The sequence below is a fragment of the Bison bison genome, unplaced genomic scaffold (genome assembly GCF_000754665.1).
Source record: "Bison bison bison isolate TAMUID 2011002044 unplaced genomic scaffold, Bison_UMD1.0 scf7180017864317, whole genome shotgun sequence".
Taxonomy (NCBI): Eukaryota; Metazoa; Chordata; class Mammalia; order Artiodactyla; family Bovidae; genus Bison; species Bison bison.
The window spans coordinates 8913191-8925607 of NW_011494889.1; the positions used below are offsets into that span (position 1 = coordinate 8913191).

The following is a 12417-nucleotide window of genomic DNA, read 5'->3' on the forward strand; positions in this document are numbered from 1 at the left end:
CTGCTCGCGTGAACAGAGCTGGTGCACAAACAGCGTGTGCGGATGGGTTGCGCGCATGCGTGATGGGCTGGGGGGTTGGGGCTGGGGGGAGGACCGCTCCCTCTCCAGCGTAAACACAAGATTCATTTATTAAGTGCCTCTCTGGCATTTCCTGTTGTTGTTGTTTTTTTTTTGCCTTCATCCTGCTTGTTTAATATTGCATTTGACATTCTCATTTTATAAATGGTAACAGAAGCAGAATGGATAGCTAAAATTAGCTTACGAGTGAGGACGATGCTGCAAATAGGGTAGTGAACACAGAAGCCCAGTTAATTCCATCCGCCCCTCCTCTCCCTCCCCCTCATGCTGGGGCTGGTTCCCAGTGGAGCTCAGTCCTCAGGCTGAGGGCGGGCAGCTGGAGGGAGGCGATAGGCTGGGTCTCTGCAGCACCCTGGCAGGGTCAGCGCCCACCCCGGCCTGGGGCCTCCTCGGATTCCCTGACCCCGAACTGTAGCCCCAGGTCGGAGTGGCCAACTCAGGACTCTCCTGCTCTCTGGCCCGCCAGCCACTCCCACTCAGAGGCTCCTGTTCTGGGGGTTAACCCCCCAAATGTGCCCCAATGGGAGGAGGCAGGCTTGAGATCACACCAGGCTCTGACCTTAGAAGTGGGGTTTTTGTAAACTCCCCAAGGATGAGTCAGTGGAAACGTCTGAGTCAGCTTCCCTGGGACCTAGAAAACCCTATCTGGGGGTCCCCTTCTGCTCTGCAGGCTGTGTGGCCCCCTCCTCTCAGGACTCCCCGCCGGCTGGAGCATCAAGAGTGCCCACCTCACCCCCTGCTGGCCTGGAGACTTGGGTCCCAGACCTGCCCAGGTCTGCACACCTGCCTCACTGCCCTGTCATCTGGCCAGGACCGCCTTACCTTAGGATTACATCTTCGTTCAATACAATGATTCTAAGAATAACGACAGTAAGAAGACCTCTCACGATGATAGAATGTGCTATGTATGGCCTGGTAAAAGCCTCCGCAAGCCCTAATTCCAGCAGTCTCCATGGTAGGGGCCACACTGCCTGTCTTACGGAGCTGAAGCACAGAAGCCTGCCCGAGGTCACCGTCAGGAGTGGGCAGTGACCGCACTGTGGGGTGTCGGCAGTGAGCAGTTCATGGCACCACCGCCGGGAAGGCCTCTTGGGTGGACAGCACCCCATGCTTCCCTCCACACCTGCTCAGTGCTCGGAGCCCCCTAAGAATGAAGGCACTGCTACTTTCCACAGGCTGCAACCCCAAACCCCGGCATCTGCTTGCTGGCCCCCGCCCCAGCTAGTAAAATGCTGCCTCAGTAGTAGAGGACCTGGGTGACCGCCTGGCTGAGAAGCTCCTCTTGGGTCCATTAAGATAAGCAGACCACCTGCTCTGAGCTACAGCGGATGAGGCCAGGAGTTGAAAACTGCGGTCCAAGGCCAAATCCAGATGCCACTTATTTTTGTAAATAAGGTTTTAACTTCAACGTAGCCATGCCCATCGGAGAAGGCAATGGCACCCCACTCCAGTACTCTTGCCTGGAAAATCCCATGGACAGAGGAGCCTGGTGGGCTGCCGTCTATGGGGTTGCACAGAGTCGGACACGACTGAAGCGATTCAGCAGCAGCAGCAGCCATGCCCATCATTAACATGTCATTCGTTGTGACAGAGACGAAGAGCCTTTGAGGCTTAAAATATTTACTATCTGGCCCTTGACAAAAAATTGATTGGTGCCTGGTTTAGGCCAAGTGGAAAGTTATAGTTACTAAGGGGGTTTTCAGGAAAGCTGATTTCTTCAAGGCGACCAGCTCATACACCAGACGAAAGAGCAGGCCAAGACCTCCCAGGGTCAGGGACTAAATCAGCATTTCCTACAGGATGCCGAGGGCAGCTGCCATCACCGTCTTTGGGAGGAGGAAACAGGTGCATACAGGTGGGGTACTTGCCAACCGCAGGGCAACCAGTGGTGGGCCTAGACTTCAGGCTTGGGACCACATGTTTTGGAGTCCTGGGTGCTTCTGAATGACCCAGTAGGTCCCAACCTGGGGACAAGGACATTCGACATCACTGGAGGGTCCAGACTATCACCCTGTGGATGAGCCTTACACACCTGCAGTCAACCCCCTGAGACACAAGTCAGAGGGGAGGCGAGGATGCTGAGAGCGTCTGCGGGTGGTCTGGTCTCTGACCATGCAGGGGTGGGTGCTGCAGAGAGCCCCAGACTCAGCTGGCTCCGTGTTCACTCCTGGGTTCCTTCCTCATGACACTGGATGGACGATTTATGACCCAAACCCCCACGTTATCTCGTTAACCACGATCCTCTCCGGAGCACTCAGACTTTAATGTGCACACAAATCACTGCGGATTTGTCAAAACGCAGATTCTGTTTTGGCACATCTGGGGCGGGGCCTGATACTCTGCATTCCTGACAAGCTTGCTTAGCAATACATACATCGGATCACTTAAAGGAACAAGGAAAAGGATGCTTAACGGAATCCTATAGCAATCCCTGCATAAAACAAAACCTTGCCCTATATCCACCAGTCAAATCTGTCCAGATTTTTCCATGATGAGGTCTGTCTAAGGTGGCAGCAGCGTAGAGTGGGAAGAACCCAGGGCTGGGGCCAGAAGGACACAGGTTCAAATCGCAGCACTGCCCTTACAGCCATGGGCGGCGGAAGTCCCTTCCTGAGTGAGCTCTGCTGTCCGCTCTGTGCAGGGGAACAACCACCACGTGAGTGTAAGCTGCCTGGTGGGCACTGATGTCCTGTAGTGGGTCAGAGCTGGGGAAGGGCTCGAAGTGCCCCTGCCTGGCACATTTCTAGCTGGACCCTGAGTCCTCACCCGCTGCAGCTGGCGTTGCCCCCCGACTCCTGAGGTGAGGGCTGAGCCAGGCCCGCAAGGAGGCCCAGGGTGGTCTCTGTCAGTCCCCACCTCCCTCCCGCAGCTGTCGGAGGCCCTGGAGGCTGCACTGGTAACTACTCAGGGCCAAGCAGGAGGGGGGCATCACTACTGCACCTTGCTGGCAGGCTGCCACTGGGGCCGGGGGGCGCCCCTCCGGACAGTGCCCAGGTGGCCCACGCGTGCCCCACGTGCTGACCGTGAGGAGCCACGTCTGCCCTCCGTTCTGTGTCTGGTCGGACGCCAGGACCAGGTTTCGTGGGTCGGGCCCTGAGCTCGGGTTGCAGGGGGAGTGGGGAAGAGGCCTGTGGCCCCCAGGGACCCCTCAGAGGCTTGGCCCTTCTTCCCAGTCGGGAGCCTGGCCCCGAGTGAGCCCGCGTCCTCTGTGTGCCGGCAGGAGAACTTGGAACCACCTGGGCTACTGTGTGGCTGCTGAGAGGGGTGGTCAGCGGCCCTGGAAGGCTGGTGCCCAGCTAGATGATGCCCCTCCAGGTTCCCTTCAGCCACGAGAGGAGCGGCCTACTGGGTACAGATGGGAGCTCCGGACTCGGGCCTGGAACCTGCTGTAGCCACTTCTGGCCACGTGGCTCAGAGCAAGCTGCCTGACTCCTCTCTCTGCCTCACCTTGCTTATCAGTCAAGCATACGCCCATGGCTGACTCATGTCAGTGTATGGCAAAACCCACTACAACCCTGTAAAGTAATTAGCCTCCAATTAAAAGAAAGAAATTTTAAACAATAATAATTAGCACCTTCACCAGGTGTGGGTGAGGATCAAACGACATCCATAATGCAAGCACTCAGGAGATGGTGGCGCTGGCTTCCCCAAATACCAGCGATCCCTGGGGTCTCGTGCGGGGGTGCCAGGCATGGCTCTGCCCATCCCCCTGCCATGACCCTGACCTCCCCAGGGTCGGGGGGAGGGGCGCATCCGGGAGAGTTTGTTCCGTCCGGCCTCTCTGCTTCTCTGCAAGTAGAAACACGTGCCCCCACATCAGCTGCTGGCTGTCCTGGACATAGAGAAGGACTCTCATCTTTTTTTTTTTTTTTAAATGCCCAGATTAAACAACCAAATCAGATGGGAAATGGCTGTGGGAATGACGATATGCCTTACTGTCATGGGGTCCCTCACCTAACCTTTTCTTCATTCCACGATCATGTATACAGGGCCCACTGAGTGCCAGGCACAGGAGTGCCGGATTAAGAATAAGAAGAGCTGGATTCGAGTCCTGTGTTTGTGACTCAGCACGGTGAGTTCTCTCCTCCCTGTGGACAGGAGACAATGGTAGCTGCAGGAGCTCGGGGGTGTGGGGGAGGCCCCCAGCACTCTGTCCCCGCGAGGCGTCCAGGAGATCTGTCTTCACAGGGCTGGAGCACAGTCTAGTTTACAAAACACTCCTACATACATTCTCACCGCCGCCCCTGTTTCTGCTTGGCAGTCTCTAAGCTCTGAGTCTTTCTGATCTCTCATTTGAATTCTGTCCACAGCACAGTTTAAATTCATTTCCTTTTTCTCTGAGTCTTAGAAGTAGACACCAGTATCACAGAACCCAAAGCAATTCAGGCTGTGGAATCCTCTCCCAATGTGCTTTAAATTCCACCCTTCTTCCGAGGACAGGAGCTTGCTGGAGAAGTCCTTTCATTGATGGCACTGTGGACCACAGCAAGAGCTAATGTTTATCAAGCCCAACCTGGAGCTTTTGCTCGTGGGGTCAACCCTGCACAGGCCCTCCTGTTACACTGGAGCTCAGCCAGGTGACCTAATGCTGCCCTGTCCAGCACCTCTAAGTTCCCCCTTCGGGCCTGGACCTGGTGGGTCTGCGCTGGGCACCTACAGTGATGCCTCCCTTGGCTTCTGTGATCCTGACCTGTCTGCCCCTGATTCATGCCTCTTGCCTATTTCCATTCTTGCTTCTTCTCTTAAAACCAGCCCCAGATTCCAAAGAAAACAGAGACCTCACACTCTGCACGCCGTTACCAGCACCTGCCACCGTCAGCTTCCACCTTGGTGCAAAAGAAAGGGGCAAACGTGACAGATGGGGGACAACGGCTACAAACGGCTGCAGGTTACCCGGGGCTGAAGCTCTAGCTTCTGATTGTCCCCCGTGTCATCTGGGGGTCCACCTCCCCACCTCCAAGCCAAATAATCGCCTACACAGCTTGCCTGGTAGCCAATACCCCAAGGCCTGTGCACCTTCCCTACCCAGGGGGCCCGGGGGCATATCCCCTGGGCCTCTGTCTCCCCACAGAACAGTGGGGAGAAGGAAGCCCTTTCCGCCCGCGTCTCAGGCTTGTCACCAAGCCAGTCAACGGTGAAGGGCTGCACACATATGCATTTGCGGCAGCACCGCGAGGCCTCTTGCCAGGCGACACAGGGCCTTCCCGACGAACCGTGAAGTCCTGGCAGCACAGGACTGGAGGCTGCCAGTGCCTTGGGCGGCCCTTCCCCATCCCCCAGTGCCCAGGCAGGCCTCAGTGGAGTCTGGCCATAGCTGGCCTGGCTAGAGAGACAAGGCCTCCGGGCACTAGAAGCAGCTTTCTTTTTAAGCCTCGTCTCTCTAGTTTAAAAAAAAACCAGCAAGTACTGACCTACCGAGAGAGATCAGCTGGAGGGGGTGGGAGCCCGTGAGGGGAACTCGGTTGTTTCTCCACCCCCCATCCAACCGGTCCCATTTCAAAGCCTGAGCTGATGCCTCCAACCCACAGGATGCAAAGAAACAGTATTTTCATTTCAGATGCATATGACTGTTAGGAACAATACGAACAATATTATTTTAGTGCCCTGGGAAAAAATTAGCAAGTCAAATATTGAATCAGGCCTGTAGCAACCACATGCTAAGCAGATTGCTTTGATCTTATCCACACTAAAAGCTCTATTATTGAATTTAAAGTTGGTGAACACATATCAGACCAATATACAATGTGTATCTGAATGCATGTTTCAGAAGCAAGGAATGTTTTGACTAAAGAAAGAGAATATCAAAGTTACAGCTGTGAGTGAACACATACGCGCCCTCCCTCTTTTCTTGGGGCTGGAGGTGCTGCTGGCTCTAAATGTTCTGGCTCTCAGGACCTGCTGACAGCTCTAGAAACACCTGCTGGGCTGCCATCTTTCTGGAGCCAACAGGAAGGGGGTTCTCACCCACCTACTCAATTGGAAGAAAGGCGTTTAGACTTCCAAGCTGTCATGCCTGAGCTGCACATGGTATGGCGCCCTCTGGTGGCCACTTCTCTGGGCGGTCGGTCTGCTACCCAAACTTCAATGATCCAACACGCTTCTAGTCGAGCGTGTCCTCTAGGAAAAGGGACTTTAGAAGGCCAAAAGGAGGCCAAAACAACCGATCATGAGGGTAACACTAGCTGATCAGAAGGAGAGAATGTTAATTACCCAGCAGGGCCTAAAGAGATAGATAATTTGGGCAATATACTTCATATCTAAGATAGAGCTCTCAAAAACCAAGCTAAACAGCAGATGCATACCAAGACCAGGTGTTGGCAAATTTAAACTTGCAGGTCAAATCTGAGTCCCCCAGCCACTTCTGTAGAGGCCCAGAGTCAGGAATGGTTTTTACATTTTTTTTTTTTTTTAATGTGAACCATTTTTAAAGTCTTTATTGAATTTGTTACAATATTGCTTCTGTTTTATGTTTTGTTTTTTGGAGGCATGTGGAATCTTAGCTCCCGGACCAGGGACTGAACCCACACCCCGTACACTGGAAGGCAAAGTCTTAACCACTGGACCACCAAGGAAGTCCCCAGTTTTTACATTTTTAAATGTCAATCACTTAATCAATAAACATTTGTGATGTGAAAATTACGAGATTTCAATTTTAGTGTCCTTAAAGCTTAGACATTGTAGACAGACGTTTTACTGTCTGAACCTCCAGGGAAGTCACAAACAAAGCTTTATTAAACACAGCCCTGCTTATTCCTGTATATATTGTCTCTAGATGGTTTGTAGCTGGATAGTCAGTTGTACGGCCTGCAAAGCAGAAAATATATCCTATTTGATCCTTTACAGAAAAACCTTGTCAACTCCTGCTGTTCACAGAACTGAACTCTTAGTGTGGTCCCTGCGCCCACCCAGCGCACCTTCTAGCATGACCAGGCTGCAGCAGTCTGTAGGATAAGAGGTGTATATGGGGGAAGGGGAGGCATTTCAATGTACCTCCTACCAACTTACCATTTTTTCATTGATTTTTATTGAGGTATAACTGCTTTACAACAGTATATTAGTTTCTGCTGTACAGCAAAATGAGTGAGTTATACATATACATCTATATCCCCTCCTTTTTAGATTTCCTTCCCGCCAACTTACCATTTTATTATTGATTTCATGGAAATGAATCTCACAGACTTTCTCCACAACGTCTTCATTCTCAAAAGTGACAAAGCCAAACCCTAGAGGAGAAAGGAAGGAAAAAAGACAGAGAGGAGAAGTTGAGTTCCGTTCCCTTTCATTGATGTCCTGCGGTGGTGACCAGGCTCCTGGGAGGAGGGCAGGGAATGGATCCCTGGGTAAGGCCTCCAGCTTGAGGAAATGATTTCTAATTTGTACAGCGCACCCTTCTAACAGTGAGGAAAAGTTAATGATTTCACCCCCATGCGGCGGGCACATGTGGTTTACATCTGCCCGGAAGCAAACAGGAAATTTACGTGTCTGTTATTTACAAGGGTCAGAGCCCAGGGCTCCAGGCGGGAGGAGGGCGGGCGGGGGACGGGGACAGCAGATGACCGCGGGGCCACACTCGCCCTTTCCTCGATGGAGTGGCCAGCCCTCGGGTCGGCCTCCAGACGGAGGCGGTTATTTGTCCTTTTCTTCCTGAATTACTTCCTCTAATACCTCATCAGGACATCCTGAGGCCTGGAAGAAACGATTAAAAGTCTCAGGCCTCTGTTCTGCGCAGGCATCCTTTTTCTACTGTGGCTTCAAAAGCACTGCGGATTTGGTGCAGTTTAAGACTGTTTGATGCCTGCTGTCAGCCCGTCAGCTATCTGCTGTATTTACTCGGCTGGAGGCCGGCTTTGCTAGACAAGCTGCACTGAAGAATTTTGGCAGCCGACCACTGCTCAGCATCCTGAGTGCCTCTCGCCACCCTCCTGCCCTCTCTTTCTTCTCCTCCCGCCCCCAACAGGGTTCAGCATGCTGCCCCATCTGTGACCCCACTGGGTAAGCTGCGCTTTGACATACAGACCCACGGATGGGATGGCACCCCGCCCTGGATGAAATGAAGCCGCAGCGGCTGCACGCAGGAGCACAGGCAACCTGATGGGGAGGCCACAGACCCGGATCCCAGTCCTGACTCTGCATCAAATATATGTGTCCTCCTGGGAAGCCCCTTCTCCCCGCTAAGCCTCAAGGTTTGCACCTGCAGCCTAAGGTGGTGAGACTGCATGTTGGGACCCTTTCGGGTCACAACCCAAATCTCTGCTACGGGCTCAATGTTTAGTGGAAGTGAACCTGTTAGTTGCTCAGTTGTGTCTGGCTCTTTGCAACCCCATGGGCTATACAGCCCACCAGGCTCCTCAGTCCATGGTGGCTCAGACGGTAAAGAATCTGCCTACGATGCAGGAGACCCAGGTTCAGTCCTTGGGTCGGGAAGATCCCCTGGAGAAGGGAATGGCAACCCACTCCAGTACTCTTGCCTGGAGAACTTCATGGACTCAATGTTTGTGTTCCCCCACATTCATGTATTGAAATCCCACCCCAGCGGGATGGTGTTAGGAGGTGGGGCCTTTGGGAGACGTTTGGATCACGAGGGTGGAGGCCTCATGAATGGGATCAGTGCCCTTATGTAACACGAGGCAGCCTGCTTCCTTGCACTCTCTGCCCTGGGAGGACACAATAAGACATCCATTTGCAAACCAGAAGAGGGCCTTCACCAAAAACCTGACCATGCTGACGCCCTGATCGTGGACCTGCAGCCTTCAGTATTACGAGAAACACATTTCTGTTGTTTGTAAGCCTCCCAGTCTATGTGTGTGCTAAGTCGCTTCAGTCGTGTCCAGCTCTGTGTGACCTTATGGACTGCAGCCTGCCAGACCCCTCTGTCCATGGGATTCTCCAGGCAACAATACTGGAGTGGCTTGCCATTTCCTTCTCCAGGGGATCTTCCCAACCCAGGGATCGAACCCAGGTCTCCTGCATTGCAGACAGGTTCTTTACTGTCTGAGCCACTAGGGAAGCCCAAATACTGGAGCGGGTTACCATGCCCTCTTCCAGGGGATCTTCCCAACAGCTCAACTGACCAAGACACTATACTCCCCAGAGTTATGAGCCTGGCCTAACACAAGCCTGTGTACACCAACCAGGAACACGAAAATCAGAACAGCTGTTTTAGTAGTATGATAATCAGTGCTTCCTGTCATGAGTACACATACAGATGCTCCCTTTTAAAGCTTCTGTGTCTACTCTGGGCCCCAGAAATCCCAGGTGGACAGAAAATCTCTCAGGACACTCTTCTCCCTGACCTCCAACCATCTTTTAAGGAGCAGCGGAGGGCTGCTGCGGGCACTGCACACCTACATCCCAGCTCCCGTGAGATCTGGAAGATTCCTTGGGGAAGGAATGGAAAAGGCCACTCCCTGCTCTCAATCTCCAGTAAAACAGAGGGCAAGGATGACCACAGAATCAGCTATCACAATCTTTACGATGCTATATAATTTACTATGCTCTCTGTGCTCAGTCACTCAGTTGTGTCTGACCCTTTGTGACCCCATGGACTGTAGCCCACAGGGCTCCTCTGTCCATGGGATTCTCCAAGCAAGAATACTGGAGTGGGTTGCCATGCCCTCCTCCAGGTGATCTTCCCTACCCAGGGATCGAACCCAGGTCTCCTGTACTGTGCAGTCTGAGCCATCAGGGAAGCCCATGTAATTTATTACCAAACACTAAATACCAGGCCGGTGTTCCAGCCTATGCAGCTCAGCTCAGGCCACTGCAGACATGTAAGGCTGGAGGTGAGACCCATCGTGAGGGGCACGTACAAGCCTTTGCCACACAGGGTCAGAGCTGGCAAGTGTCTCCCAGGGTCTTTGGATACAATGTTATTTTGTTTAAAATGAGGCCCAACAGGAAACAATTCACCAGGTCCATACACCCCTCTAAACCAGGTCCCTGCAGAGAGCGCTACAACACTGGCCTTCTCTCTAGCCCTTGGTCCCACAGTTACAGACAGGGCTGGAGGAGACCACACCCAGAGGTAAGTCTCCGAATGATTTCTCTTTGGGCTTTGTTGTGATGGCTGCCCAAGTCCCCCTTCAAAGGGGCCTGAAACGATGGTTAGCACCACCGACTCAATGGACATGAATTTGAACAAACTCTGGGAGATAGTGAAGGACAGAGGAGACGGGCATGCTGCAGTCCATGGGGTCACAAAGTGTCGGACGCAACTGAGCGACTGAACAACAACATTCTCATCCAGGCAGGAGCTGCTGCAGCACGCACAGGGAGGCTGGCGACGTTCAGGCTAATCCCCTTCCTGGCCATGCTTCTGGAACCCGGATCCTAGAAGAAGGGACCAAGGTGCCATGCCTTCAGAAGGTCCCCAAGGGAGGGAGAGGTGGCACGGCAGAGGATGCAGGAACCTTCTAGACTGGCTTCGAGGACAAGGGCTGGGCAGGGGCCTTACTCATTCTGGGTCCCCAGGACACACAGAGGCCCTAACACACAGCAGCGGGTGGCTGAGCACGACAGAACAAGCCATTTCTGCTCCTCCAGGGTCTGAGCGGCCGCCTAACCGGCGTCATGGCCTTCCCTCGAGACCGACTCGGGCCCTCCTCGGCCATAAACCCGCTCCCCATGTGCCAGGCACTGTGCTGGATAGTCCCTCTTCTCAAGGGACAGGTCAGAGGTTCCCACTTCTTCCCTGTACGGGCCTCCCCCTCCCTTGCCACCCTCACATCTAGTTCATGAGTCACTCTGGCGTCTCCTCTGTCTCTGAAGCCGCCCCTCTGGCCCAAACTCAGACCAAGGCGACATGCAAACCCTCAACATGCCAGGATGGGCCAGTTCTTAGGCAGGGAGAGAACCCCGCTGCTAATCAGGATGAACAGCGGCCCCCCAAAAGGTAGGTCCACATCCTACCCCCTGGAAACTCTGCATGTGATGTTATCTAGAAAAAAGGCTGTTGCAAATGTAAGTTCAGAATCTCAAGAAGAGATCACCCCACTGTTAGAGTGGCCCGCCATCCAACAGCAGGCGTTCTGTGCCATGGAGAGGGAGGTGAGAGACTCCGAGGGAGATGGCTCGTGAGGACGGATGCAGGGCATGCAGGGACGAGGCCGCCAGCCAAGGCAGGCCGGGAGCCCCCAGGAGCCGGGAGAGGGAAGGCCGGCCCCTAGAGCCTGCGGAGAGAACGTGGTCCTCCTGATGCTCTGATTTCAGACTTCAGCCTCCAGAACCGTGAGAATGAACTTCTGTGGCTTGAAGCCCTCAGTCGGCGGCCATTTCTCACAGCAGCCACTGGAGCTAAGACAGCAAGGTGGTGGGTTCTGGCCGCCCCCATGCAGAAGGGCCCCACGAGATCGCTCCAGCCAGACCAGGCACGCGGTTTGAATGGAAGGCGGGAAAGTGTGGACAAATGAGGCGTGCCCATCTGTGCCACCGGAAAAGAAGGTGGGTCAGTGCCCGTCCAGGGTACCCCTCCAGGAGCCGGAGGACACTGGTTTACTGTCACCTGGTGCCCAGGTTAAGTCGAGTCTCCTAGAAGCGCTGGGTTCAGTCCCCTGCCAAGGAAACTGCTTTTCCCCACTTCTGCCTGGTCCACCACGCAGCAACTATCAGGACTCCTGGCCCAGCGCTACTCCAGACTCACTGTCGCCCCGATTTCCCAGTCCCTGCCACCGCCCAGAGACAGGAAGAGGTGCGGAGGAGCCGGGAGACAGGAATTAAAATGCAGACTGCTGCACGGGGAAGGGAGGGGGAAGACACACAGCATCACTTCAGATCCTGGCTCCCCGCTGGTCCCTTCCCTAATCCCGAAGGACTCAGAATTCGAGTATCACAAAACTGATTTTCCTGATCACAGGAGAGAGTCTGGATTTCAAGCCTATGTACCTTGGACTCAACACAACTCAGCAATGTCAAGACTCATTTGCAGTATTTTAAAGATCTATATCATTTCAACAGCCATGTCTGTTTGGCCCAAACAGAGAAAACAAACTTGATTATGTCTAAAATATTTATTTATTCCATTTGGAGAAAGCAAAGAAGCAACGAAACATTTAATTATCAATAAATGTAACTCCTGAACGTATAATCATTTTTATCTTACAGATGCATCCTCATTTACAATGAATTAGCAACTCAGTCGGAGAAGGCAATGGCAATCCACTCCAGTACTCTTGCCTGAAAAATCCCATGGATGGAGGAGCCTGGTAGGCTGCAGTCCATGGGGTCGCTGAGGGTTGGACACGACTGAGCTCTTCACTTTCACTTTTCACTTTCATGCATTGGAGAAGGAAATGGCAACCCACTCCAGTGTTCTTGCCTGGAGAATCCCAGGGACGGGGGAGC

At 53.4% G+C, this 12417-nt stretch overlaps 1 protein-coding gene across 4 annotated transcripts in view; it reads right to left on the reverse strand.

Annotated features, from left to right (window-relative positions):
* MSI2 (musashi RNA-binding protein 2) overlaps window positions 1-12417 on the reverse strand; it is a 408751-nt gene that overhangs the window by 69340 nt on the left and 326994 nt on the right. For all 4 annotated transcript variants that reach the window (XM_010852922.1, XM_010852919.1, XM_010852921.1 and 1 more), the window contains one exon: window positions 7219-7301. In XM_010852922.1, coding sequence (XP_010851224.1) covers window positions 7219-7301 — 83 coding nt within the window. The remainder of the gene's footprint in view (window positions 1-7218; window positions 7302-12417) is intronic.